Source organism: Hylaeus anthracinus, unplaced genomic scaffold (assembly GCF_026225885.1).
Source record: "Hylaeus anthracinus isolate JK02 unplaced genomic scaffold, UHH_iyHylAnth1.0_haploid 0, whole genome shotgun sequence".
NCBI lineage: Eukaryota > Metazoa > Arthropoda > Insecta > Hymenoptera > Colletidae > Hylaeus > Hylaeus anthracinus.
The window spans coordinates 17,500,022-17,527,390 of NW_026533254.1; the positions used below are offsets into that span (position 1 = coordinate 17,500,022).

General features: G+C 43.7%; 4 protein-coding genes across 16 annotated transcripts in view; 1 reads left to right on the forward strand and 3 right to left on the reverse strand.

Moving 5' to 3' along the window:
• Positions 1 to 26: 26 nt before the first annotated feature.
• Positions 27 to 12,039, forward strand: LOC128892037 (alpha-1,6-mannosyl-glycoprotein 2-beta-N-acetylglucosaminyltransferase). 5 transcript variants are annotated; one of them, XM_054152096.1, is made up of 8 exons: positions 27 to 302; positions 5,336 to 5,590; positions 5,666 to 5,849; positions 5,982 to 6,404; positions 7,103 to 7,412; positions 8,150 to 8,428; positions 9,899 to 10,149; positions 10,235 to 12,039. In XM_054152096.1, the coding sequence occupies exons 2-8, from the start codon at positions 5,584 to 5,586 to the stop codon at positions 10,461 to 10,463; spliced, it is 1,683 nt and encodes a 560-aa protein (XP_054008071.1). In that variant the 5' UTR covers positions 27 to 302; positions 5,336 to 5,583; the 3' UTR covers positions 10,464 to 12,039. The 5 variants fall into 5 exon arrangements, with proteins under 5 accessions (XP_054008071.1, XP_054008061.1, XP_054008097.1 ...); XM_054152086.1 differs by lacking the exon at positions 27 to 302 and adding an exon at positions 2,144 to 3,111; XM_054152106.1 differs by lacking the exon at positions 27 to 302 and adding an exon at positions 4,295 to 4,729.
• On the reverse strand, positions 10,407 to 13,733 carry LOC128892086 (protein D2-like). Its single transcript, XM_054152186.1, has 5 exons — positions 13,578 to 13,733; positions 13,223 to 13,335; positions 13,038 to 13,158; positions 12,429 to 12,642; positions 10,407 to 12,334 (listed from the first exon to the last, which is right to left on the reverse strand). Exons 1-5 carry the CDS (start codon positions 13,597 to 13,599, stop codon positions 12,196 to 12,198), a joined length of 609 nt encoding a protein of 202 aa, XP_054008161.1. The 5' UTR covers positions 13,600 to 13,733; the 3' UTR covers positions 10,407 to 12,195.
• A 274-nt stretch (positions 13,734 to 14,007) lies between these two features.
• LOC128892064 (protein D2-like) lies at positions 14,008 to 15,362 on the reverse strand. Of its 3 annotated transcripts, none has more exons than XM_054152158.1 (3): positions 15,119 to 15,362; positions 14,544 to 14,795; positions 14,008 to 14,421 (listed from the first exon to the last, which is right to left on the reverse strand). In XM_054152158.1, exons 1-3 carry the CDS (start codon positions 15,141 to 15,143, stop codon positions 14,069 to 14,071), a joined length of 630 nt encoding a protein of 209 aa, XP_054008133.1. In that variant the 5' UTR covers positions 15,144 to 15,362; the 3' UTR covers positions 14,008 to 14,068. The 3 variants fall into 3 exon arrangements, with proteins under 3 accessions (XP_054008133.1, XP_054008150.1, XP_054008141.1); XM_054152175.1 differs by having other exon boundaries at positions 15,158 to 15,361; XM_054152166.1 differs by having other exon boundaries at positions 15,146 to 15,361.
• A 399-nt stretch (positions 15,363 to 15,761) lies between these two features.
• Positions 15,762 to 27,369, reverse strand: part of LOC128886982 (M-phase inducer phosphatase-like) — a 37,830-nt gene continuing 26,222 nt past the window's right edge. For 3 of the 7 annotated variants that reach the window (XM_054142320.1, XM_054142329.1, XM_054142377.1), the window contains 2 exons: positions 19,908 to 20,091; positions 15,762 to 19,031 (listed from right to left, as the gene is read on the reverse strand). In XM_054142320.1, the coding sequence (XP_053998295.1) occupies positions 17,499 to 19,031; positions 19,908 to 20,091 (1,717 nt within the window). In that variant the 3' untranslated portion in view covers positions 15,762 to 17,498. The other 4 variants (XM_054142337.1, XM_054142347.1, XM_054142368.1 and 1 more) reach the window with 4 other exon arrangements.

Genomic DNA, 27,369 nt, shown 5'->3' on the forward strand with positions numbered 1-27,369 from the left:
GCGATACCTAGCGGAGGGTGGGTGGGGTCTTGGTTCGCGCTCGGTTACGGATTCGAAGAACGCGCCTCGATCGCAGTTTCGTCGTAAAGTAGTGCGAGCGTGTGAGCAATTCAAGACAGAAATCACTCGACGCACCGACGGAAGAAAATACGAGTGGCCAGCGATGACTCGTCGCTTCTCCCGCTCCGCAGTGTTCGCGATCTACCATGACACGCTCGCCGATACGTGATCAGTCGAGCCGAAAGACGTTTCGCGACCGCGGATTCGCCGATTCCATCGGGACATACGGACGGTGGACCTGCGTAAGTAAACGCGTCACACGCACGTCCCATTTCACCTGAACGAAAGCGATTCGCCTCGTGACACCCAGGAACCCTGCCTCGAGTTCGCGCCCCGGATCGATATCCCACCGTCATCCCCGTCGACTCTCTCTACCATTCCCCGCTTTCTTTCGGTAGGAAATGGGCAAAACTCTGCTGCAATAATACGCAACGGGTCAACCAACGTGCACCGATTTATTCACGACCTTCGATCGTACATATTGTTCGTTGTTCCTAGGGAAACGCCGCGTACCGCAATTCAAGTTGCGATCATTATTCAACGAGTTGTAGAATAAACAGTTTATCTTTTATTCATTGTTCGACGTGGACGAGTATTTTGCGCGTATCCACTTTCGTTGACGCTGCACGGATGCGCGGCTAAATCTTATCCCGACACAAATAACTGAAATGAAAAACTGAATGAAATACAGACATTGTTCCGTGTCCAGTGAAAATTACATTTTCAATTCTATAAATTACTACATGACGTATATCGCATTAGTATTAAGGGGTAAAACCACTCTAGAGGCAGAAAAAAAGACCTAAATTCGACAATTTATTTTGGGAGTTTGACGAATGGAATAGAATTTCTTTTCGAAGGGTTTATTTAACACGTATTGAAGAACGAAAAACAATTTTTTTATTGTCATTTTCATACAAAATGGCGGCGACAGAGCCCGTCGTCGAAAACAGCTTTTTTGAAAACACCGCCACGGAAGGACGGATTTCTCGACGTCTATGAGTCATGGAACAAAGACTAAAGAAAATTTATAATCTATATACAATTGGCTTTGGAAGTACGTAGGGTTTTTCTTCGTAATCAATTTTTGTGGAAGTGGCGCACTTTTTAAGCAATGAATCGACTTTTTGCCCTAAAAATGAGCATTAAATTGTTTATAAAAAAAAATAATTTACATTCAATCAAAACACGGCTATGTACTTCCGAAGAGAATATTGTTGTGAAACTAAGGGAAACTACAAATAGGAGGGACGCGAGACACGGACGCGCGATTACGAGATCCATATCGAACAAAGGAAACTTCGATTCAAATATTAAATCGCTAAAGTCTACTAAAAATTCTATTTCCAATTTTGGATGCACCTGACTGCTAGATCACCCCGTAACTGGAACGATAATTCGCTCGCGGTATTAAGAACAAAATTAACAAATAATGTTAGCGTATCTTAGTCGATTCTTTCCTAAGAAGAGCGACCATTCGACCTCCTAACCCAACATTTTACTTTGCACCGACCCTCCATGTAGCTCTGCTCCGTACCTTTGCCCTCCTTATCACGCCCCTCCATCCCCTCCGGCCCTCCGCGTTCCTACGGCGAGTTAAAAAAAAATCGTCGCATTCGCGAAACCGCAAGACGGCACCGATTTTCCGACTTTACCTTGAAAGCGACCACGCGTGTCGTTTGCATTTGCGCGTTAAGCGATTAGTCGTTACACGATACGTAACGTTCTTCGTAGACGTTGGTTAGCGATATAGTTCGCGGTTGATTACCGCACTCGCGTGTCGTGCTGGAATTTTACAGTTAGGTCGCGAACGTGCAAAGTAAGGTTGATGGTTGCTCGTCTAAATCGCCATGAAAGAACGACGGAAAGGAAATGGAGTGACCGACGGAGCGTAGATAAAGAGCACGAAGAAACATAGTAGAAGGAACGACACGCGAGTCGCGCTGGTATTTTACGGTTACGATACGATTGAATCGCGTAGCGTTTACTATTCCAGACGTAACGTATGCAAAGCGTATGAAAATTTATTTCATAGATTAATAAAATAACGCGACTATTCGACGTAAGTGTACACGCTCTGCGCGCGTTTAGCATTTCGTTATCTATGCTCCAAGTGCAGAAACGTGGTGATTCAATAATCGGTAGTTATTGAGTTAGCCGTAAGCCACATATGTAATCCGCGATCTTAAATCGGCGCGGTAGAGTCTCGTGGTTTTATCGTATTTTCCCGACGCTAGGAAAATGGCGACAGTAGACACTATTATGCAAAGGAACCAGCGCCACTGACCACTGCACGTGGAAACACCGAGATGTCGAGCGCGAGATGGTCCCGAGTTGCTCTTTTTCGGAGACCCGAGAAAAGAGCGTACCCGACGAAGACCAAGGGGAGAGGGTACATAGAAGGAACGCGAGAGAGACGGGAAAAAAGGGGGAAGGTTAGAAAGAGTTTTATCGTTGCTCGCGAGGCTCCTTGTGCTCTCGAGTAGGTTCCCTCTTCTCCTCGCGTCCCTGTTCCCTTGCTCGTGGCGAGGATATCGCGGTTAGCTTGCTCACGGATATCCGCATTGTTTCGCGTCAACCAGCCAAGTCAGCTGACCTACATTGCACAGGCACCGGAGCAAAATGGTATATCGAGCCACTCGATGCTCGTCTACGGAAAACCACTCCGCGATCCCGAGAGACCTTCTCATCGATGCCGCCTCTTCTCTTCTCTTCTCCGATTCGTCATCCTACGCCGGCAGCGTCGCCGCTACCCCTTCCATCGACACGGCTACGTTCCGCGGGGGATTCTACGTGCGGAACGTCGTCGCGGGTTCTGCGTCGATCGGTCCACCGAAGTCTGTCCAGCCTGCTTACCGAGAGTTCGCGATACGAACTGCCGCGGCGGGACGTTCGACGAACAGTTGTGTGCTCGCGCGGAAAACGAAATTCCGCTCACCTTGACGCGTTCGCTGCCCCATCAGTTGGATAAACGCGGACCACGCTGCATTTCTAACGACGTACACGAGGCAGAGGGAGGGCGGAAGGTGGGAAAAATGCCCTCTTTTTACGGTAATAGTTTCCATCAGTGCGAGTCAAGTTATTTACACGAGACTTTTTCTATGTATTACTGCCTATGTTAGAGAACGATGATAATTTTTAGTAAGGATGAATGTATCGAGGGTTCACGTTGCTGAAATACTGGTTTATGTAGACACTCTCACTCTGTGTGCAAAATATTTCTTTTTTTTTTTTTTTTTTTGTGTGTATCACGTGACTATGTTATATAGGAATACCATCGCTTCGCCTGCTTACTAAATACAGCAAAGTGAAAGCAAAAATATGCAACCCTCTCGCTCGAATTTGTATGTTTCTTGGTGTGTTGGGGGTGGCCCAGTTCCAAAACACGAAAAGGAACGAATGTAAACTGTACGTATGTATGTCACTGCTGTGCTTCATATCGCACCAGTGGTTTATCAGAATATTCGGCTGATAACATTACAATTATGCTGTGATTGTTAAGTCCGTCATTTAGCGAGTGCTCGGATAAAATAAATTTGTTGTATAAAATAATATAAAATGAAAAGCCGACCTTCGAATGACCTGGAATTGTAAAGTTTGCGTTATCGGAATGTAACGTTTTGAACGGATGCCAAGACTGTTCGCAATGCCTGTTTATAATCTTACGTTCAGCCAATGTAAATTGTCGTTTCAGGGTCGTTTTGAGATCGTATCCTCGCGATCGGTGTATTTTAGGCTCCTGGTAAAATAGGAATGGGAGTAGAATGGTTGGACAGGACACACGATGCCTTGCATAAACTCGACAATTTAAAGAGGTTCGAGCGAACACGGTTAACTTATGAATGGGAATTCTAACGAAGCCTTGCAGTACTGTTTATTGATGCGACTTAAGAACATATAAGAGAATACATGTATTTCATTATAATAAGAAACACAAATTTTCGTAACTTCTTTCCTACCAATCTACAGACTTCCAAAAACAGACACAAATAAAACTTGCGTATAAACTTTCATACAAGGGATAATTTTACCCTAAAGCTAAGAAGTAGTATCGACAAAATCCAGGGTGATTTTGAAAGTGGACCAATGGGAAAACTCGTGCAAAATTGTCCCTAAAATTATATACGTTCCAAGGGTTCGTGTTTCCTTGTCAGATAAATCAGATGTAAAAATAAAACCGTTTCTTCCAACAATAACCCTCGGAACGTCCATGTTTCTACGACTGGTCTCGCCATCCGGTTCGACCTATCACCCCGATCGATGGGCAGGAACGACGCAGTGATTGCGACAACGATCGCCGATTAAGGTCAATCACATCGACCATTGGACTTTCGTCGTGGCTTTTCGTACAGTTTCGATTCGGCATCGCTCAACGACATCGCGAACAGTCCGTCTCTTCCTCCTCCTCGGACGCCTTCGTTACCCCCCTCTTCCGACTTCCTACTAGTCCGCGTGCCGTACTAAAAATAAGTTCAACACCGAGGCAACGTGTTCATCGCACAACGCGATGAAAGAAGAAAAACCCGTGGAAAGTAGCTACCAAGGAACGGATGCACGTTACTCTGGACGCGGACGATCTCTGTGAACTCCGCGAACCGGAAGAGGATGGAAAGACTCGAGAAACGAATGGCCAACGAGGGATGAGGAGCAAGGACTCGGCAGAGATCATGTTCGTTCATCTCATGGTTCCTTTTATACGTTGGATCTCGGATGACAAGACCAGTAGCGAAATTTTGAACGTATTTTATTTGTTGGTCTACTAATTTCTTAATTAGCATACAATTGTGAGAATTACCTGATTTCATTTTATAGTGATCATACCACCCGCGCGTGGGTGACGTAATGATCTGCCGAGCTTTAATTTTCTATAATTTGTTAAGCAGATATTCTTTTTCATATCAACTGATATATCTCTTCTTCGTTGAATCCGCCTTTTTATCAGGACATTAGAAAAAAGGTGGGAGGTAGATTTAACAAATCACCGATGCAGCGAGCAGTGGTTGTGACGTTGAAATTTTATCAGTCCCTTGGCGCTCGTTATAACCAGCCTGCAGATGTTCGCGTGCATACAGAAAACAGATGCAACGGTGGGAGTCAGTGGGAGAGTGTTATTTTCCATATGTCTCAAACAACAGTTGTTCCACCCCTGCGGAACTATTATTATTAATAACGGGGAGAGAAACTACTGGTCGAGGAAAACATTGCGGAAGCGTGTGGTAATTTTTATTCGATATTCTGCGACGACTTCGTTAACTTTTCGTGCTTCTGTTCGCAGATTTCAGCGAAATGAAGGACCATCCGTCGCGTGGTATCACCGATACGAGGTAAGACGATCCGCCTTCCCTTCGATAAGACTCGACGCGCCAAGCGATAAACGATGGGCGCCGAAAACGTCGTCGACCAACAGTTTCACCGGCTACGGATTCGCGTAAACCACAGCTCCCCAGTAAATGAACTGGCGAAAGTGAAGCAACTTAACGCTGCGTCAAACTTGTTTCAGAACGGTCGCGTAGGAATGTCAGAATGAGAGGTGAGACCATAAAGGATAGAGCAATGCTTCCAATTAACGTACTGTTTTTATCCTGTAAATCCATTGTTTTAACAGGAGCTGTGCTACTGGGAGCGGTAAGATCGGTCCGTGGAACTTTTCGGAGAACAATCGTTCTCGTCTTCCTGGCGACATTTCTTTGGCTGCAGCTGAACGTGATCAGCCTGACTGGCCGAGACTCCGCTGCCCAATCATCCTCGAACGAAACCCTGTTCGCCCTCGTGCCCCAAGAATTGCATAGGCAAGTACACCGGAAATCTGGATGGAATTTAAATTCGCTGTTCAAACTTGGCGCGATAACATACAACAACCCCATTATATCTTACATATTTATTGCAACAATCCTATTAAGGAACCCCACCTTCATCTGCAGGTTCCTCAAGGACCGTCGAAATGGCAGTTCTACGTCCCCGAACTCAACTTCCGAAGTGCTAACCGAGCTGGAAATCGCAGAGATACGACGCAACATACAAAAGTCAAATGCAGAGCAGAGGGTGTACAACGAGGAGGCGTTTGGTCCGCTGGCGCCGGACGCCCCCGTGATAGTGGTCCAGGTGCACACTCGTCTCACGTACCTCAGACACCTGATCGTGTCCTTGGCCCAGGCAAAAGGCATCGAGCAAACCCTTCTTGTCTTCAGCCACGACGTATGGCACCCAGACATCAATTATCTCGTGCAGAGCGTCGACTTTTGTCGCGTCATGCAAATCTTCTACCCCCACAGCATCCAGACGCATCCTAGGACCTTTCCAGGAGAGGATCCCAATGATTGTCCGCGAAATATTCGCAAGGAACAGTGAGTAATCTTTATTTTTCTTTTCTGGGCTTCTCGCACTCATTCGTTGCTCAAAGATGATGGCGTTGCGCGCGTAAAACGTTCATTTAGTGCAAGAGATGACGAAACGAAGCGTGCAATAAAGGCGAGCTGCAGCTGTTTGTAAAGCTAACCTCAAGAAGCTGTTCCCGTAATTTTCTTCTCTTATAATGCTAATCTCACAACTCGTTCTTTCTCTCCCTTCTAGTATTTACCCAACGTCGCACTAAACGCGCGCAAAAAGTTTTATGCACTTTCAGCGAATAAAGGACAGTTGGCAACCTGTCTGAATGTCATACATAATAATTAGTGATAATAATGCCGCACGCAGAATACAATTATCGCATATCTACCACACGTGAACATACGACAACAATAAACCTTCGATACACTGTTCCGTCAGTGGCGTCCAACTTATACAACCTTATGATGTTACAATATTCGAATTGTTGATCACCATAAAGAAATAAGATTCACTCGCCGAATTTTTATCTCCAGACCTATCAGCGGTGCGACAATTCTAAACTTTGAGAACTCGTATGTTTTGAACAACCATTATTTATACTTATCTAATTTTATATGGTCTGCAACGTACTTCGATCTCAGCCTATGAGACGCCTAGTCTTACGCGCGTGCTGCATACGATAGCAACGAAACAGTTAATCACACGTTCTTCGCAGAGCATTGAACCTGGGATGCATCAACGCCAAACATCCCGATCTCTACGGTCACTACAGAGAGGCCAAGTTCACGCAGACGAAGCACCACTGGTGGTGGAAGGCCAACCGTGTGTTTGATCAGTTGTCGATCATGAGGAACCACACGGGCATGGTGCTCTTCCTCGAGGAGGATCATTACGTTGCCGAAGACTTTTTACACGTTCTCAGACTGATGGAACGGACCTGCAAACATAGCTGCGAGCGATGCAACGTCCTGTCCTTGGGCACTTACCTCAAGACGTACAATTACTTCGCCGACTTTAATCGAAAGGTGAGAATCGATCGTCGTCGCCTCGGTTCACGATCACGAGGCCGTAACTGAATCGCGAGATTCCACGCCTCGTCCCCTCCGGTAAACATCACGTGTCGATCGCGATCAATCGATCCCACCACGCGCTGTATTTTTCCATGATTGTTCGTCGTCGTTTTCTCCCACGTTGTTTCGCGGTTTCGTCTCGAAAGATTATGTTGCGTCGACTATACGACGGCTTGAGCGTGTGTATATCATTCATCGTCGGTTGTAGCCGTAGGTAAAGGGGTTGAAAAGGGTTTATCAATGGTAAGGGCACCAGAACCTCTTAGCACTCAGGGGCCCCTGCATCAGATTTTTGGTACAAAGAACAATATGGAATAGTAACCTTATCGACACTAAACCTACCGACATTTATTCGTACAGAACTATACTAGCGATGCATATAACAAAGTTGGAAAACGGTCATTTGACCAGTCATGGTAGGTTTAAGTGTTAAAGACACTAGAGAACTAATTGCGTCAATGAAAATCTCTTAACCGCCTTCTTCGTGTAAATATGAGGCCCCTGGAAGTATGAGGCCTGTGGCTAGCCGGGCCAGCTGGTTCATCCTATGATAGGGTAGTAGGGTAATCATACCGCGTATACGCGAGCGCGTGCGAATTTGTCGACGATTGGTTGCGTAACGTCCGTTAAAGTGGTTCCATCTCAGTGTGAATATCTGTGTGTCGATGTTTCACGCACGCCCCGTCCATTAGTTCCTTGGCGTCACCAGCGCCCTGCAAAAGGAGCTCCTGCGCGGATTAAAGAGGCGGGAAACATCGGCGGGGCAGCAGGCTGCAAGGGCCGAGGGCATCGGCAGCGGGGCATTACCGAGCAGCAGCGTCGCCACCGGCACGAGCAGCACCGGAAACTCCAGTGTGATCGGTAGCGGCACCGGTGGCGCCAATTCCGCCAGTCGGAACGCGCTGACGGCGCAACCAGCTCCCGCATGGGCTTTCCAGCTCCTGCCCGGTCTCTACAGTCATTACCAAAAGGTTGCCGAATCTTTCGACGATTTCGAATGTCGGGAGAGCCCCCAGTCTTCTTTCTTTCCCATATTCTTTCTTTCTTTATTTATTTTTGCCACCGTTGGCAACTAAGATGAATACCATGGAGAGGCACACTTGGATCAAGCGATTCCAGTCATACTACAGGCGAGATTGACGATTCCTCGGATATCCCTTTTGGTCTCGTTACATTATCCATCCTCTGTGGAACAGATGCACAAAAGCATCCGTATCTAGGTAGTGTGAACAAAACCATTTGAATCGAGTGTACCTCTCAGACTCATTCTTCTCAGATGTCAATGATACAAGAGTTGCTCCACTTAGATAGGGTGAGGCACTTGAGACAAGCCACCCGAATACTCGTTTACTTTTTGTGTTAGACACAAATGATTCCAATGAATCTTGCTTTCACGGTTTCAAGAAGGGCATAATCTGACGCAAGTAGGTTTTTGTAGGCAGAGATGCAAAGCTCTGGTACAAGGGTCAATTTCTTTTTCTTTTTTTATATCTCCCTGTTATTCGTTTCACTCCTATTACACTGATTCACCAGGTCATCGAGATCTAACTGAACTCTAATAATAATGTCATTTTCTGGGGAAATCGTTTGAAAAAATTGAAATTATCTATATCTAAAAGAAATTCCTATTGATGCATATGCTTGTATATATCATTTATAAATAGATTAAATAACATAGTATCAATGCGTGAGGTCTGAAAACAAGAAATAATACGTAGTGTAGTTAGATGTAGCCGTACAAGGGGTTACAGATCAAGTAACGAGGTCGAGAAGCCTGCATTGATAAGAGTTAAGAAAAGTAGGGCGAATGGTATCCATTCCCTGACTCTGATTCTGTATTGAAATGAGAGGATATCGATATCAGGAAAAAGAGTAGTCATTCTCAAGCTAACAAACATTGACACAGTCAACATTAATCCAATACATGCTGATAAAACCATGCTGAAACTTCAAAAGTCAAATATCATTCTGCATTTTATAATCTGTGATAAAAATGCCCTTAATGTTCTATGGTAGTATGCCTAGACTCCTTTAAACCGAATGTACCCCTCAGAAGCATACTTTTCAGTTGCCATTGATACCTAGCATGGCACCATTAGCTAACAGCTTTTATCTAAACACAAAACAATTATCTAGCCACGATCTAAAGCTGTTTATAGATTCTACGTGCTTTACAAGTGATTAACTTACTGAGATCCACTGAGATATTAATATGTTTTACCGTCGATTTCGTCGACCTCCGTCATCCCTCGACATCTTTCCGCAAACATTTCCAAGTATTTGGAATTCGACTCCACAACTGCCCGACCAATCGCCGCGATCGCGATCGTGATTAGGATACGCATCGATCGCTCTGCGAACATTTTCCCTAACTACCCTCTCGTCAAGATTCTCCAAGCATGATAAAAAAAAAAAAAACTGACTATCACTTCGTCCGACAGGCCGAGGTAATCCCTTGGATCTCCAGCAAACACAACATGGGAATGGCGTTCAATCGCGTCACGTGGAACAAATTACGAAAATGCGCCTCGCAGTTCTGCTCGTACGACGATTACAATTGGGATTGGAGCCTTCAACACATAGCTCAAAGCTGCGTGCCTCCTAGCAAAGGTGCTGGAGTCGCACCGCGAACCGAATCTGGCCTGGTCACGATGATGATGAGGGCGCCCAGGGTCTTCCACATTGGAGAATGGTAAGACAGAAACGGTACATTGACATCGATACATTTGTATCTATGATAAGAGCGAAGCAAACCGAAATAATACAAATAATTCCAGCGGCGTTCACCACAAGAAGAACAACTGTGAATCGACTGCCACGATAGCGAAGGTTCAGAACGTGCTGAAGGCCGCCCAGGATCATCTGTTTCCTAATCGGTTGACGCTCACCGTGGCTGGTACTGCAAAAAAAACGAAACTCAGGAAGGGCAACGGTGGATGGGGCGACGTACGAGATCATCGACTCTGTTGGAACATTACCGTTTTCCCAGACCTGGTTTTACCTTGAATTCACGAACGAGCCACGGGGATCCTGTGTCGTTCTCGAGATTCCCAACCATGAAAAAGCCTCGCGCCATGCCATGCTACGCTACGTCTAACTTAGCCTCGCCTCGCCTCGCCACGCGTCGTCACGCGTCTTGTTTCGTGTCTCTAGAGAGAGACTCTCCTTTAACAAGTTCCTTAGTGTCGGTGAGAAACTCTACCAGTCGCGTCGATCGAAACGAATTTTCTCGATCGCGCGCGAACGTCGTCTAATTTCACCGACGGTATCGTTTGTCCTTTGCCGCTTGTCGTGTCGCACGATATCCTTAGCATCTTATAAGGAGACCCTAGGTGCAGAGTCGGGCTGGTCGATGAGGTTTTGCACAGTGATAGAGCTTCGAGTACGGAAGCCAGTGATTGTGGTAATACGATTAATAGTTTGCGAGATAGTTAATGTTAAAGTTTTGGTGGTCTAGTCATCTGCAACAGTGAAGTAACAAGTTTTCAGCTAAGAGTAGGGTTACCAGCTGTACTCTTCTTGTGATAGTGAAGCGACATACTCTCATGTTTCACACGTCGAGTGTACTCCTTTAATTGCAAAACTACTTGCAATGTACGTGGTTATCTACTTTAATCTGTGATTTGATTTTTGTGATGTTACTAATTGTAGGTCCTGGACGTTCGATTAAAATTTTGTATTTATGTCAATGAAAAGTATATTCCAGAATTTCTTTTATTTCATTGAATACCTGCTATATTTTACACACATCAACACTACATCCCTTTCCCCTAGATCTGACTTATGGATCGATATTTTTTAGAGTATGTCTTACATACTCTTCTTATGATCCAGGTAAAGGAATTAAAAGGAGTGTATTTGGTGAGGTGCTTGTCTCACCACGTGCCAACAATACTTGTCTGGTACAAATTCAAGCCTACTATATGTATATGATTAAATATTAAAAGTCTTAAATTCCTTCATTTTATTCCCATTTATAGAATAGACATTTTAGTATATCACGAATTGAAAATTAACGAAAATAGAAAACAAACATAATTATGATAGAAACTTGTATTCATATACAAATATAAAATATACGAAAGAAAGAAAAGAATAGTTATCGCCATTACTGTGCAGAACCTCATCGACCATTCTTAGTACTTACTCGGTACTAATAGTTTCCTCGTTGGTATTTGCCGTCGTCGTAGTGCTAAGGTTATCGAACGATTCGCACGGCGACGACTCGATTTCGATTTCGCGAGTGTAACCGACGGGTTAGGGTGTCGCGATCGTCGCGGAGGATCCTTGTTAGCATATCGTATCGTATTCTAGTCGTCGCACCTAACACGCGTACCAAGAGATACAGTGGGTCAACAAAGTATTTTCGTAAACGATAAAAAGCTTTCTTGATCCAGTGTACATCGGAGATTCGATCTTTCAACGAATCTGATCGCTTCGTGACGATTCGGACGAAGAAACGACTCGCGAACCACCAAAGCCATCCACGAGTCGCTTTCGAAATCTACATAGGGTACATTTTATATTTATAACGACACCAACGAAAATAAACTGAATCGATCGATTTTCTCGTATCCATCCATTTTTGAAGTATTTATTGTCCTGCTCCACCGTATTCTGTAGATCTGTATATACACCGTGCGTTAATGGTTATACGTATCGCGTGCAACGACCGCGTTTATGTTACCGTTCGTACCACCACCTGTATAACGATAAAGGAAACCAAGATCTGTTGTTCTTAGAACCCTAGAAGCTTCGAGAACTTGGGCACGTTGTCGTCGTACTCCGATCTCATAAAGTTCCCTGCTATAGGTCCCTCAAGGTTGTACTTCTCGGCGAACTTTTTTATGGAGAACCGCTTTCGCAAAGGACCGTCCCTGAAAATATGTTCTCAGAATTTATAATCCATACAGGTATATAGAAATGATGATTATTTATGACGATAAGAGGTGCATCAATGAGAAGACGCACCTGTTGCTCAGTCTTCTCTCGTCAAACGTGATGGACCCTTGATTCTGTTTGTACACCAAGAAGACATAACGATGTTTCCCAGATCCCTTCGGTGGTGCCGGTCCCACGTATTCCGCGAGGACCTCTCCTTTCGCAACGTTCTCTTCTGGTATATTTCCTACCAGCCAATGACGAAACTCTCGGTTGTACCCTTTCCTTGTAGGGGCGTCAGGATCTAAAAATTAAGGTACATATTAGTAAGGGTGCTGATTCGCTATAAATTTCGCTTTTATACCATAGTGTCTCCAGGATACAGAAATAAGAATAGTCGTTTTGGAATGATGGCGAAGACATTACGTTCTATACAAAAAAAAAAAACATTTATGGAAAGGTGACGAATCAACGACCTCCACGCACCGCGACGAAGATGGCCGTGCGGGGAACAGGTTTCCTCGAACCGACTGCGGTGAAAGTCAACGCGCGAGTCTCGATGTAAATTAACGCGAAGATAAATTAAGGTCGCGTCCTACTGTCTAGTCGAAGACTTCGATTCGTAGCGACTCTGCCAGGGATGGGCAAAATTGTTATCCTGATAATAATTGCAAATATAGAAAAAAAATTGTGGCTTACCAGTCATTACGAGCGTGTAAAGGACTCCACCTTCGTGTTTGTAATGGATCTCGGGAATCTGCTGCGTATCCGTTGGCGTTAGTTCGTTTCCAAAGTCGACCACTTTGTCTCCGTACTTGACCTGAATCGCAAATATTTGTCATCAATGCGTCAAGCTAATTAATCAACATCGTAGAAATAATTACCTCAATTTTTTCGACGGGTGCTGCGTCTAATATATCAGGGACGATGCTTGCTGTTTCAAATTGCGATTTAACATCCGCAGCCGCGATAACGTGGATGCCGCAAATAAAAATTCCTGAAATTATAATTCAACAAATAATGTCAAATATCGAGGCAATAATCCTGGTTTAAGGACGGGGCATGACAAATAAACATTACATTATTTTTTCTTATAAACAAAACTAATTGTAATTAAAATTTAATTTGCATAGATTACTTTGTTATTAGTTTGAGTATAGGGACTACTTAAGATACCCGTCTTTAAAGGGTTAAAAGTGGTCGCAGTTCGAATACGAGGATAGACAAACATTCACGCACCTACTATAATCGAACACTTCATTTTCGCCTCGTTATGGCAACAAACTCTTGCTCGAAAGGCTCGGGAGAACAGTTTTATTCCCTGGTCTATCCCCACCCAACTTGTCACAGGTTGAGTTCTCAGCTTTTCCTTTCGTCAACAGCCTGAACATTTGCGTCTCCCTCTTTCACCTTTCTAATCTGACGTTCTGACATCGAATTGTTATGCTATAATCGGCGTTCTACGCGAAAGCAACAGGAATGAAAGCAAAATAGCTGCCAAACCTGTTAATACATCAATGGCCATAAAATATATAAACAGCCATCGTTTAAATTTTTTTATTTATATATAATATAACAAATATTCAGGATAACCAAACTAATATCAAAGATCAAGCAAAGAATCTCATATTATACTAGTTTATTAGGGCATAAAGAAACGAAACGGCTATTGTTGGATAAACTAGAAATTTAATAAAACATTCGATCTTCAAGTTTACAAGGGTACAATCTTAAGCTCCCAATTGTTTATAGAGGATAGGAACGTAGTCATCAAATTCTGCCTGGTACATGTTTCCAGCAATAGGATCGCCAAGCTTATATTTCGCGGCGAATTTTCTTATGGAAAAGTTTCCGCGATTATCTCCGCTTCGGTTGGTCAGTCGCTTCTCGTCGAATGTAAGCTTTCCAGGCTGCTTGTATAATAAGAAGACATAACGATGAAGGCCTGTATCTTGGGGAGGACCTGAACCAACATATTCGGAGAGGACTTCTCCTTTAGAGACATCAGAGCCAGGAATGTTTCCTACCAGCCAATGATGCCACTCACGGAATGTTGGAGTCTTTCGACTTGGGGCATCAGGATCTGGAAAATTGATCTTGAATAATAAATGGTCTATTGACAATAACTATGTTTGTACAACTTGTAAGTTGTGTCTATGATACATAGATTAACTTTAATATTCTCTATTTCTACTTGGTACTCACCAGTCATGCAAAGAGTATAATAGACATTGGCCTCAGGGCTCCAAGTAACAGTTGGTGGGTCTTTAACTTGAGTCGGAGTCAGTACCTTACCAATTTCAACAGAAAGGTTATTGGGATAAGATACGCTAAGCACATTCTGTGGTACTTTGTCTATAACATCTGGCACAACGCCGTGAGTTTGTAGTGCTTGAGCCATGGAAGAAAAGAGACGTGTACCAATTTCCAGCAGAGGTTTCTTTGCAATCAGTGTAGCTGAAAGTGAGTTGATAAATGTGATTAGCAGATGAATAGAATGTTTTTTATCAATATCACGAATGAATTGAAGTAAGAGTTAGGTTATCGCGAACAGACAACACTTGAAACAAATAATCAAATTGCGTTTGTTAGAAACGGTACGACCACATTCGCATGACCTCTCACGATTGAATCACATTGAATATAGAATGAACCAGAATGATAAGTGCATAGAATGAAAAAAGAAAATCGTAAGGAATTTGAGAAACAATGTTATGTCGCACGATATCGTATATGTGTAAGTAACACGGTGCGTTATTCAGCTATTTAATTAGTATTACTTGCGTTTAATAAAAGTTGTGTCATACTCGAACACGAACCAGCAAGCGAATACAGCGCAAAAGATGGTGCGAATGAAAGCAAGTGGTGGACCACGAAGCCGGTTTGCCGGTCATATAATTCTTATCGCAATGTGTCTTTACATTAATGCAAAGTCATTAATTTTTGTTTCTTGGAAGGGATATGATAATTTAAAACATATGTAGTAGAGATATCTGTTCTATTGCGTATTGTTATAGCAAATTTATTACATATACTGTTATGATTGCATAATGTATGTATGCTTAATTCATAATGTTATTAAATCTATTGTATAGGCGTATTGTATACATCTATTGTATTGTATATTAAAATTATTATTTTTCGATGTATGCTTGGTCACAAATTTTTTATCGGATATATAGCTTTTTTTAAAAAATTAACAAATATTAGGAACTAATCGAGGACAAACTTGGGCGTTTTCCCGATAGAGGCGCTGACCAAACTCCGAAATTAGTTCGGACATTGACAACCAGATGGCGCTGAAATGATCTAAGCGTATGTACTTACCTGTATCTTGTAGACAGCAAATGCCATAATGACCGTAGAATAATTAAAAAGGATTGTTAAAATTTGGTGTAAAGGTATTGGATTATGTTTAAAATAAAACAATAAACACGCATCAGTTTCAACTGTACGAAAAGTATATTATAGACTAAGGACATATATAACGAATGATCATTTTTATAATACATATGTGTATGCGTTGATACATCATCCATCCAATCCTCCATCCATCTATCCATTCATTCCTTCATTCGTACAGACATACATAAGATGAAATTTGCACATATCAAATAATTTTAATTCTCTCTTTATAAATGATTTCCCCGCGTCTTACTTAATATAAACTGTCCAAAAATATTTTCTCTACGCGTGTGCGCAGACACGCTAAACTTTGGCGATGCAGTGCCTCGAAAACGGCGACGAAGTTGCGAATAATGGAATTTCACGCGGCAGATTTTGCGTACATAGCAAGTGGGGCACAAACATTAATAAGATCACAAAAATCTGCAGAGTTTGGCTGTACAATGCATAGAATGGGAAGCCTGCCCAAGAGTAGATTACTATTTGTACCGATTGGCCTCCTTTTGCGATCTTATACGTGCTCGCTTCACCTCCATCCTCCACAGAGATGAACAAAATTCTTATCTGGATAACAATTTCGAATAACGAAAGATTTTCGAATCGTTTTTTCTTTTTGAATAAAAATAAAAACTTGTATCATAGAAAATCTATCTCACTTGGAACGAAAAGAAAAGTTTAATTGCTAGATCGAATGAATAGCTACATACGTTCGTCTTATTCGTCATCTATTATTCGAATACAATTTTGCTCATGTCTGATCATTCATCGCCGTTACGTTTGTTGCGCGCGAACAGCGAAAATTATTTGACGATACTTTTATACAAGATTAAATGTTATTTCGCGCATCGCGTCCGCGCGCAACTTTTAACGATGCCGTCGCGTCGTTCGTCGATGAAAATAAGCGCTTTTCGTTTCCTTGTACTAGAATTAATTCACTAAGAGAGTAAGCGTACTAGTGCCAGACAAGCTATTTACAATACAAAGGTACGAGAACGTACGCACGAGTGCTAGAGAGCAACTAGAAATGTTCGACACCGAATGTAGAAGATCTAGAAAGAAATTTTTTCTAGAAAATCGATCTTTCACGAAGCCACTATTTTGAGTCGATTATTTCAGTTAAGAATCGCGGTAGAAGCAAAAATTTTGACTGGAGCTTCTACCGTCTGCCTCACTGGACATACGCAATCAATTTTTGAAAGTACGTAGCATTATTGCATGAATTTGATTTTGTTTCAAAGAAGAAATTAATTCTTGGCCATATACATATACGCCAACATATTACGATTAAATTAAAAAATTAATTCATCCTCAAGGCTCTTTCCGTAGACCTCAATTTCAGTGTCTACTAAAACCTATTAACAGTGTTGTTGATTGTTTACTTACTATGCTCAACAAGGCTACGGTGTACCGAGTAACAGTATGCACTAGCGTGAGCCTAATCTAGGTCGTAAACTTTCTAAACAGGACAATAGGTAATTATACGCTAGCTATAGGTAGCAACGATTTTGCGAATTAATTTTGTTAAACTTGATTCTTTAGCGAAACGATTCTAGTCACTTTGCTTGAAAATCGATTACAGAATAGATATTGTTACAAGAATCGAACATCTCTACGACCAACACAAGTATAAAAAACGCCTCCCGACCGTCGTCTATTCGTGATTTGCACGTTTACGCGTTTCGATACGCTTCGATCACCGAATCGTGAAGATATAGAACGAAAGCTGACAAGAAATGACGCGAAACTTGACGAGAATTAAAAACCTAAACGCTTCAAGTTGGACCGTGTCACGGTACCCGTGATTCTGAGTTTTTCACCTTGCCAGCTTTTGCTTTTGCTTCGGAACTGTCTGAGATCCGCCTCGTTGTCGGGATGTCTCATGGGCCTGTAACCCTGCGGCGTGCACAGCGTTTTCTGTTCCCTGTAAAATTGCTCGTAACCACCGTGCAACAGGTAAACCTCTGGGTAATGCAGAGCAGGATAGTGTTCCTTGTTTCGTTGTCGATCCAAGTTTCGCAGGAATCGCGATAGGTTTGGTCCACGCTCCCACGAGAATTCGCAATGGAACACCAAGATGTTTCTTTTGTTCGAATCAGGTTCGATTGCTGGTGTGCTGGTGATAGGATCCAGCAGGATTCTCTCGATCAAGTCCTTGCTGTACAGATTCTGCGCGCCTTGAATGTGTCCAGCGTCGTACTCGTAAGGGTAACGACAGTCGACTATCTGAAACGTACCGATACGATCCCTGAAATCTCCGCGAATGAGAGCAGCCAAGGTTTCTGTGGATATCGACTTCAGGTCTTCGTGTTGGCCAGTAGCCAACGGAAGAACGCAGGGTTTGCTGAAGTCACCCGTCAGGTCTGCGTCGGTGATGCTGCGATGGATAGCCGACTTGATCAGTGCGTGCGCTTCCGTCTTTGTCATCGTGGTGGCCGTTTCAGACAAGCTTCTCTGCAAAGGTACGGGTGCGATCCTTGGATTCAAGGCTGGTGTATCGGTGCTGGTGCACTCCCTGATCGCGTCCAGAAAGCTGGTGCTCGATCTTCGCGACCTCTTGACTAGTTTTGGACTATCGTCCATGGGTGGATCGGGTCGTTTGAACGTCCTGACGGATAACGGTGAATCGAAGTCGGTGCTGCTAGTAGCATTCTCGTCGCGGTAGATCCGTTGACGACGAATCGTGGACACCGTTGTTCTCGAGAACGGGCTGTCCTCGAGACTTGGACTCGCTTCGGGTGAGGCTTTTGGAGAACGAAACAAGCAGGAACGTACTTTCGAGAGCGTCGAGTTCTTGCGTATTTCTGGTCTTTCGTTCTGCAGCGATAAGGATCGTCTGAAGTTACCGTTTCGGTTGGTACGAGGGAATTCTGGTGTGCTGGGGCTGCTCGTGTCGATCTTGTGGCTGGTGGCGTCGATCAGGGTGACGTTGCCAACGATATCGCCGCTGAGAAGGGTCGAGATGCCATTGGGCAATTGCGTCGTGTCGTCTAGAGCCTCCATGTCGATCAGATCGTTGAAACCGTCGTCCATGCTCTCGTAGCCAGATGAAACGCTACGAAAGAGGGACGATCGAGCGGCGCGCGTTCGCTGAGGCGAAGATCTGACCGGAGATGCCATAGGACTGCGTTCGATTGACATACGACGGGGAGCAACGGCCAGGGGCTCGACGAATTGAAATCCATCGCGTGGCTTTCCGTCCCTCTCGGGATAGCTCGCTTCGTAACCGCTGTCCTGACTGTTCGGGTCGTAGTCCTCCAGCGGATAACGACATCTCTTTCCGCCGACAATCTGTGAGAAAAGATATCAGAATGTTAGGAAAATCCTTTTAAAAAAAAAATTAATGGATTTAAAGTGGATGAAACTAAATAATGAATTATCTAAACTAATTGTTTGATTAGTTAATTAGAATTAAATTGAGAATTCATATATTTTATATGTTTATAACAGATATATAAAAAAAAATTGTAAAAATGTCTATATATTTACAAGTGTAATTTATAAGTCAACCTAACTTCGAAAATAATCTAATATGAATGCAGTAGAATAATGTAGATTAAGAAGAGGTGTGTATTATATATGCATGTGAAATGTTTGAGTACAATGGTTATCGATTTAAACGGGAATGCATCCGGATGGCGGAAGCACCACGACATCCGGTGTCGTATCTCAACGACGCGACACCTGATCATGGATCACGGAAAATTCGACTCGTTCCAAGTTCACATCGATCAAATGATTCGAATCGAGCGAAAATGGTGTGTTTCGTTATCTGATTCTTTATCTCTGATCTTTTCGTGAGTGTCGGAAACAAGCCGAATGACACCGAATAATGGAAAAACAGGTGTACCTTCGGTTTCCTTCCTCTCGGTGACAAAAGAATAAAATACTAAAGAAACGAATCGAACTTAAACGAAGAAGTAATAGGAAGATCGAACGGAAATTGAATCGTAACCATTTATCATGTAAAACGGAGATGGACAAACCTCATATCAAGATACAAAAAATAACGAACAGACGAGAACAAAAATTGGAGTTTGAATTATGAAATGATATATTGCACATCGGTTAAAAATATAGTTTTTTAATGAGCGCGTTGCTTTAATTCGTTATGTATTATTCTAGTAAGTAAGTGTTTATTAATTATTCAAGTATGGGTGTATTTACCTTTTGAGGACTGCTGGCGCGAGGGCTGCAAGAGACAAAGCTGTTCTCCTTGTCAGCAGATGGCGACACTGGCTCTGGACTGGTACAGCGTCGCGACGCCATGCCGAGAAGTCGACGTGCCTTCGGTCTGGATTTCACCGTGCTTTCGGGTGTACTTTTGAATTTGAAGGCATTTTTGAAAAGCCTGGAAAAAAAGACAAACATGGAAAATTAAATATAATCGAATTTACTATACAAGGATTCACACACGTGCTATGATCGAACCTAACCTCCAAACATTTTCGCGCCCACTATGTAGTGACGTAACGAGCAACACAAAAACCCGTATGATAGAATTTACAGTAGAACCCTTAACCTAGATTCGTATCAAGACCTACTAAGTAATTTCTGATTCTTAAAAAATTGTGAAAAATACAAAAAACAACCAATGCTACATCTGTCAATAAAGAGTGCAGATTACACCACTGTCATTGTACACACAGTAATCTCCCTTACCTCAACTACCAATCCAAGCCAAAAATCTTTTACAAACAAACAAAACAAACACGGAAAATGCATGATACACACTTATTTTCTGGAGTACCGTTCAATTGTAGGCTACGTTAACCGGGCACGCGACTCTTGCTCAACCCAAGCGGCATCGTTTTCGGTTATTGTAGTTATGGTTTGATAAATAACATTGAGACACTACATCGCGAACAAAACGTCCATTATCGTGAATTTTGAAGAGACTCGAGACGCTCTCGACCAGAAATTTGGAACGTGAGATGATTTTGGCGCGAACTCGCGCACATTGTACATACTTTCTAGCGACACGCGGTGAACACGTTGTTCTATTCGGTACTCGTGTGCCCAACCAGGGCTGGCTCTACGAAATAGTTACTATTACTGGGCTTCAGAAATTTAAGACTGGATGGATAACGAATTCAAGATTATATTTATACATTCAGGTATATTATTGATCTTGAGGAAAGATTATTTATGTTTGACAGAAATTTGTGCAATAATACCGTTATCACTCATATAATAAATGCATAAAATTCAAAGGATAGCGATTCGTAACACGAGGAGAATAAATTAGAAAGTGCATGGTGGTGCTAGGAACTCTAACGCCTGCACTGAACGCGAACATCGACTGGTGGCGCCACCCTGCGTAGATAGGAGCAAGCTACACGAGCGCGCCAACAGACGCAGAACGAGCAAATATTTCATCGTACGTTCGTCAAATACTATTCGTCGAAACGTGCCAATGATAAACTTATCTACTGTTGTTGTTGTGATTCAAGCCTGTTCGGGCACTACTACTTTTTACTCACGCGTCCGTAGAATCCACCGAAACACGAAATACACGGAAAACAGGAATTACTCTTGCACCGATTGGACATCGAAAGATTTTTTTATTCGATTCACGGCTGCCACTCGACAGCTTTTCCTCTTGACTTTATCAGTGGCGTAATCAACAATTCTAACTTTAATGTTCGAACAAAAAGCGGGTTTCTTTGTATTTATCAAATTCGACAAAATTACATAATTAGAGTCGAACGAAAGATTTCTGACAAGACAATTACATGTTTCCACCATAATCACTCTTTATTACTTATGTTTACAACAACAAAGGACGCTCACAATTAGAAAAATAACGAAAAACTGACATGTCTATCTCAAAGTAAGCCCTGCACAAGCTTCGCCACGTATACTTTCGCAAACTTCACTGAATCACACAGCACGTAGATGATCCTTGGAGAAAACGACGAACCGGCGTGTGTTAAACGAAAGCTGGTTAATTCGAAGCGCGACAATACCTTGTACATTGGCACACGTCGCATGAATCCGTGACAGCTTCCCAAAACATGGCAAGACAGTGTGTGCGTAGGTCGGACGAAACGAACGAATAGGGTAAAATTCCTCGTCTCGTGGAATTTTGTTAACGAAGACTTGTCGCGAACAACACGGTCGCGATCGCAACGATCTCGATCGGGCGATAGTCGCCACGCGTCTGACCGAGCAGCGAACGGGGTTTGCGTACTGTTCACCTGCGAAACTCGTACCAACTGCTCGATCTGGCGGGAAGCTATGGCTTTATATGAAGTAGCGCCGCGGAGTGGGGGCAAGGGCCGACCAATGGGCGACTGGGAAAGGGCCCGCCTAAATCTTCTCAAGGCGGGTAGGGAGAACGGAACGCGGAATCCTCTCTTTAGGGCGACCGCTATGGGGGGCCCTTTTCAGCCCCTCTTGCCGCCGTCTTTCGTTACGTCCTGTGTCTCGTACCCGCTAAGTGCACGTGAAGTGCGCGCGCTACGAGCTTAGGGTTTAATAACAACGGTGTTAGCTGCACCGAGAGGTGTCGCGGGGGTTACGTTTTAATTGGGCTTATTAACTGCGAAGGCGGGTTGCAAACACTAGATGTTTATGAATCTTGTATTTATTCGGTGGAATAATAAGGATGTTGTTACTGTAATACTTTCGTTTTGTTTCTAAATAAATATAAAATTCCAGATTACTCTCAAATTATCATCATCGTTACATATGTCACACTAAATATACATCAAAAATAAAATGAAATCACTTGGGCTGAGTCAAATTGTCCCTTCTTATCGTCTAGAGCCGTTGATAAAATTAATTTCTAACAGAGAAACGAATAGAATTCGAATAGAAAACAGCCAGGTCGAAAGGCCAATTAATTAAGAGACCAACTAATCATCTTCGAAGTTTCTCCAAATACAAACAACTGTAAAATAAAACAACGCGTTATACTCCATATAACATTTCAACTAAGTAACTTGAAACGTGCCGGAGTTTTCCAATATTATTATTGCTCCTGCAAACAGGAATGCGCGTGTATAGAATACTTAAGTGTACGACCTCCTCCTCCCCCCACCCCACTCCTCAATCACTGTCCGCCTCTGTCGAATACATGCGCGGTCATTCACTGACTACATAGCTCCTCACTTTCGATACCAGAGCGGAAAAGGTTGCCGACCATAGGAGTTCCTCGCACTGAAAGGGCCTTCTTTCCGTCTCTTTCGCTCTTTGGCAGGGGTCCTCGTCCCGTCGGTTGATGCACCGACTGCTCCGAAGGATGCAGCTCTCTCGGGCAGGTACGACTCGGTCCGTTTTTTTCATTCTGCCGATCACAATGCTTCACCTGATCTTTGATACCACCCTCGCATTCTTCGGAGATTTTCACACGGCAGGTAACCCACCCCCGTAAGGCTCGAGTGCACAAGTGCCGTTCGAGGATTGCTGTTGATACGATACGTATATGAATAACAATACAGTCGAGCACCGGCTGCTTTCTAATTATTTTTGCGATGTTCATTAGTATTTCTTGGATTGGTCGACACCGAATCTATCGACATTCCATCTGTATGCTGTTGGACAGATAGGATACACGAAATTCTTACAATCGTATATCCATGATGTCACAAATCGTCACGAATTATTATTTTAATAATAATCCTGAGAGTTCAAATCCCGAGGAGTCGAAAACGTTTGTTTGCTAGTTAAGATCAATGAATGTATTAATTTTGTCGAATGATACCGTATCGATTGAGTCGACACGAATTAGAATTATCAGGCAAGAGAGAGAGAGAGAGAGAGAGAGAGAGAGAGAGAGAGAGAGAGAGAGCGAGCGAGAAACGATAACTCCGAGAATCAATTTCACGCGACGAGAGCATCAGTCGTATCTCTCGCGATAAGAACGCTCACAGGATTGGAGCCGTAAAACATGCCGCGACTTCGAAGTTCGAACTGCCATGGAAATGGCGGGAGAACTCGTCGATGTAAGAGGAGGAACGAGTTACCAACGGACGTGTCTGATGCCACGCCGATAGGTATGCTGTTCTCCCCGTTATTTAATCATCTTCGTCCCATCTTTCTCGATGGAACGTTGGAAATGCAAGTGACTGTTTTTGGGGTTAATCGGCGATAACAAAATTCTTGGAAAAGCAGGAAAAGTATACTCGGAATCGGTAGTATCGATATAACGTTAACAAACATACATTTTCGAAATCTGTGAATAACAAGGGCATCAAATTAAAAATAAAGCGTTAATACATACTTTCTTTCCAATATTTAACTACAGTACGAAAAGAAGTTATTATAGGCTAACCTACAGACAAATTCTTGACCGAGTAAAGATGAAAACTACTTATTCGAGGGTCGTATCGAAGAATAAGGCCCAATATTGGCGCAACTTTTATTATTTGGCTACCCTCGACTCTATTCAGGGAGAGAGTACACCCACTTCGGCTAACCGAAAGTCTGCCAACTCGACGGAACGACTAAACCCCGCGAATTCTCAATAACTGTAATTTCCAGGGAGGCGAGCAAGTATAGGGGTCGCGGGGGAGACAAAGTGACAGACAGAGAGGCTGGGGGTTGGGGTGGCAGGACGGTGGGGGTCAACGGGCACCAGAGAACACAAGAAACGATCCACCGGGTCGTTCCCAGCGGTCGTGACTGCAAAGATTATTCGCTATAGGGCATCGAACGCGTACAACGCGATACCATGGGGGTAGCTCAGCTGCTTTCTGCCACACATATCGGGGGTACCAGCCACCCCTCGTAAGCAGCTGCCAGATCGCGCACCTTCCTCGACGTAACACGTTGCACCACCTTCCTTGTCGATCCACCAGCGACAATTTTTGCCATTAACAAATCGATCAACATTGAGCCGAATGAAAATTCATTTAAAATCGTCGTGTTTGTCGATTTCGGGAATTTAAATGGTGTACCCTTGGGTGGTAGGTGACACTACCATACTTTGGTTCTACCATTTCAACAATCTTTACAATTTTGGGAAGATTGACGACCCAAACTATGATGTCATCTACACGAACAGTTCATGTTCCTTATTTTTTACTTCTAGAGTGTCGCTTTAAAACGTCCATACACGAAGGGTTAAGGATGGAATTTAAATGTACGACGACACGGAGGACAGATAGACGAGACAGATCGAGTGGGATGGGCACCGACCCGCCGATGGAACCCGTATGAATGGTTCCCGCGGAAGTTAGGCGTTCTGGGATCCGCGGACAACGAGGATATGTAAATCGTAAGGATCCGAGCGCATCGGTAGCACGCGCGGTTTTCCTCCGTGCGTTTCTGCTTGGCTTCTGGACCATCTTGCGAGGAAACGAGCGGTTCGAACTTATAACGGACTGGAAGGGGACACGAAATCGGGCGAACGCCCGTGTCCCTACGACTTTGATTTTTCTATAAGAAGGAGTGCAGATGGTCGTATCCATTGTGATGGTTGGCACGTGCCAACTATGGGCACCCCGATGGTGCACCGCTAAGTGCATATACACACGTGTACGTGTAACAGACACTGGCTGCGCGCGTGTGAGCATACGACTGCGCGCACAGAGAGACTCGCACCGCGCGATTATTCGTACGGTGCGCACCAGGGCCGATCTACCACTCACTTTGCGCCCCTGTGTAACTTTCAACTTGGAAATTTCCCCTCCTAAATTGTATCACAAAAATCTGTTAATTTTGCATCGTTGGAATTTTTTTTTTTTTTTTAGAGGGGTTATTATTAATTTATAGCATTTATTTCGAACAATTTTGTAGTCGGGTCTATGAGCAAGCGGAGACTTTTAGAACGCTAAAGTCAAATTAACTATCATAAAATTTTCCATAGAATGTATTCTATAGAAATTTTTCATAGAATGATAATAAAAGTGTGGAATTCTTTTTTTTTTTTGTGGTCACTTCCTCGCTACAAAAGAAAGCGATAAGTCCTCCGGCATTTTGCGATACGAGGCTTCGTTGACTAGATGTAAGTAATTTAAATTCTCTGACGTAGAGCTTTGGGCGCGCGACACGTGCTGAAACTTCAGCCGTTCGTATCTCGTTAAAGAAACTTTAGATTGCGAAACGGAAGAGGACTTTTCCATTCGCATTGGCACGAGGAACCGATCTTGTATATAACTTGTATACACGCTCGCTTTCCCTGACATTAAAAAAAACTATTTTTCCTTCGTTGGACGACCTTTAAAAAAGAGTGCCCCCGTGCTGTGCGTCGTTTGCTTCGACATAAAGACGCCCCTGGGGAGTACGTAGGTACGTGTACGTACGAGTCGCACGTACAGGCGTCGCGACGCGGTGTCTCCTATTCAAGTGACACAGGAGGAACGAAACGTCGGGGAGACATTTACGTAATACCTGCCAGGGGGTTCTCAAATCACGGAGCTCATATCGTACTTTACCCTTAGACATCCTAAAACATTCGAACGTAATCGGTTGAAAAATTGTTGGATAAAACTCTTGCATAAACATTATTTTTACTTGCAAAATTTAATCAATGGGATCGTGACAATAGACAAATTGCGAATTTACCCCCGATCTTGGATCGATGTTGGATGATTCGTTGAGAAATCGAGAGTAAGGGGGGGGAGGGAGGAGGAGGAGGAGAAGGCACCGCGGGATCGATTGACGAAACGAAGAGAAAAGAACCCCTGACGATGATGACCCCGTAACCGTAAAGTCTGGTAGAGAGCAAGACGGCTTTGCAGCTTCCTAAACGGGATCATCATCTGTTCCTACGGGATCCCCCGAAGGGCGTAGAGAAGACAGCCTGCTTCGGTTCTCGCTATTCTTTCGGATACGCGCAGCCGCCGCAGATGCACCGTGCCGGGAGAGACGAAATTCGCAATAACGTCCGGGAAGGAATCGAAAGAAAGACGAGGAGGTGTATAAAAATTGCCCCCCCCCCGAACCCCTCGTCCCAAACAGCCGCCGAAAACTCCCCTCTTCTGGATGGGATGGATAGACGTGGAAACGAAGAGAAGTCAGAAAAAATAATCACCCTGGGAAGAAGAGGGACCCGTGGGGCGGCGCGGAAGAGGGGGAGAGGGCTAGACGAGAAGAAGTGTCCGCGACACGAGGGTGATCTCGAGAGAAGGGTGATCGGGGAATCGAGATTCGGGGAATTCTCGCGAAATCGACGATTCTTTATATTCGTATTAATGGAGAAACAGTAATCTCGAGTCCCACGCAGAGAAATCGACGGGAATGGTCGAGCAGAGGGCTCCTAGTGGCGGGAAACAGCCTCCCAAAGTCTACGATCGATGCGAAACGGTTCCTGATTGCTCATTGTCACGAATCGGCAGCACGCGCGCCGGGTCCGCACATCTGCGACTCGCGTAGGGTCGTTGGAATGGCAGGAATATGGAAAAGTTTACATTTTTTTTTTTTCTTTTTTCTTTTTCTTACTTGAGAGTGAGTTAAAATTAGTTAAAATGTGTGACCATAGATTTTTGCGTGAAAAGAATGAATTCATTTTCCAGGGGGTGGTTCATCGGAATACCATGAGATTAGGTATGGTAACGAAAAAAATGATCACTATACTTTTACGTCATTCTTGACATGTGTTCCGAGTATGTATCGTGCAGCAAACACTGTACGAGTAATTGCAGGTAGTCATATGGGGCGATTCGGCCTGTTTAACATGCAT

Bases quoted from the DNA above. Each gene is read 5' to 3' on its own strand.
- LOC128892037 (XM_054152096.1), top strand. The intron at 5,850-5,981 runs GCAAGTACACCG...CTTCATCTGCAG, and splicing joins GTGCCCCAAGAATTGCATAG to GTTCCTCAAGGACCGTCGAA. The intron at 6,405-7,102 runs GTGAGTAATCTT...CGTTCTTCGCAG, and splicing joins CGAAATATTCGCAAGGAACA to AGCATTGAACCTGGGATGCA.
- LOC128892086 (XM_054152186.1), bottom strand. From the start codon at position 13,599: ATGAAGTGTTCGATTATAGTAG. The intron at 13,336-13,577 runs GTGCGTGAATGT...TTATAATTTCAG, and splicing joins GAAGTGTTCGATTATAGTAG to GAATTTTTATTTGCGGCATC. The intron at 12,335-12,428 runs GTGCGTCTTCTC...ACATATTTTCAG, and splicing joins GAGAGAAGACTGAGCAACAG to GGACGGTCCTTTGCGAAAGC.
- LOC128892064 (XM_054152158.1), bottom strand. From the start codon at position 15,143: ATGACACAACTTTTATTAAACGCAA. The intron at 14,796-15,118 runs GTAATACTAATT...ACTCACTTTCAG, and splicing joins ACAACTTTTATTAAACGCAA to CTACACTGATTGCAAAGAAA. The intron at 14,422-14,543 runs GTGAGTACCAAG...TCAATTTTCCAG, and splicing joins TTATACTCTTTGCATGACTG to ATCCTGATGCCCCAAGTCGA.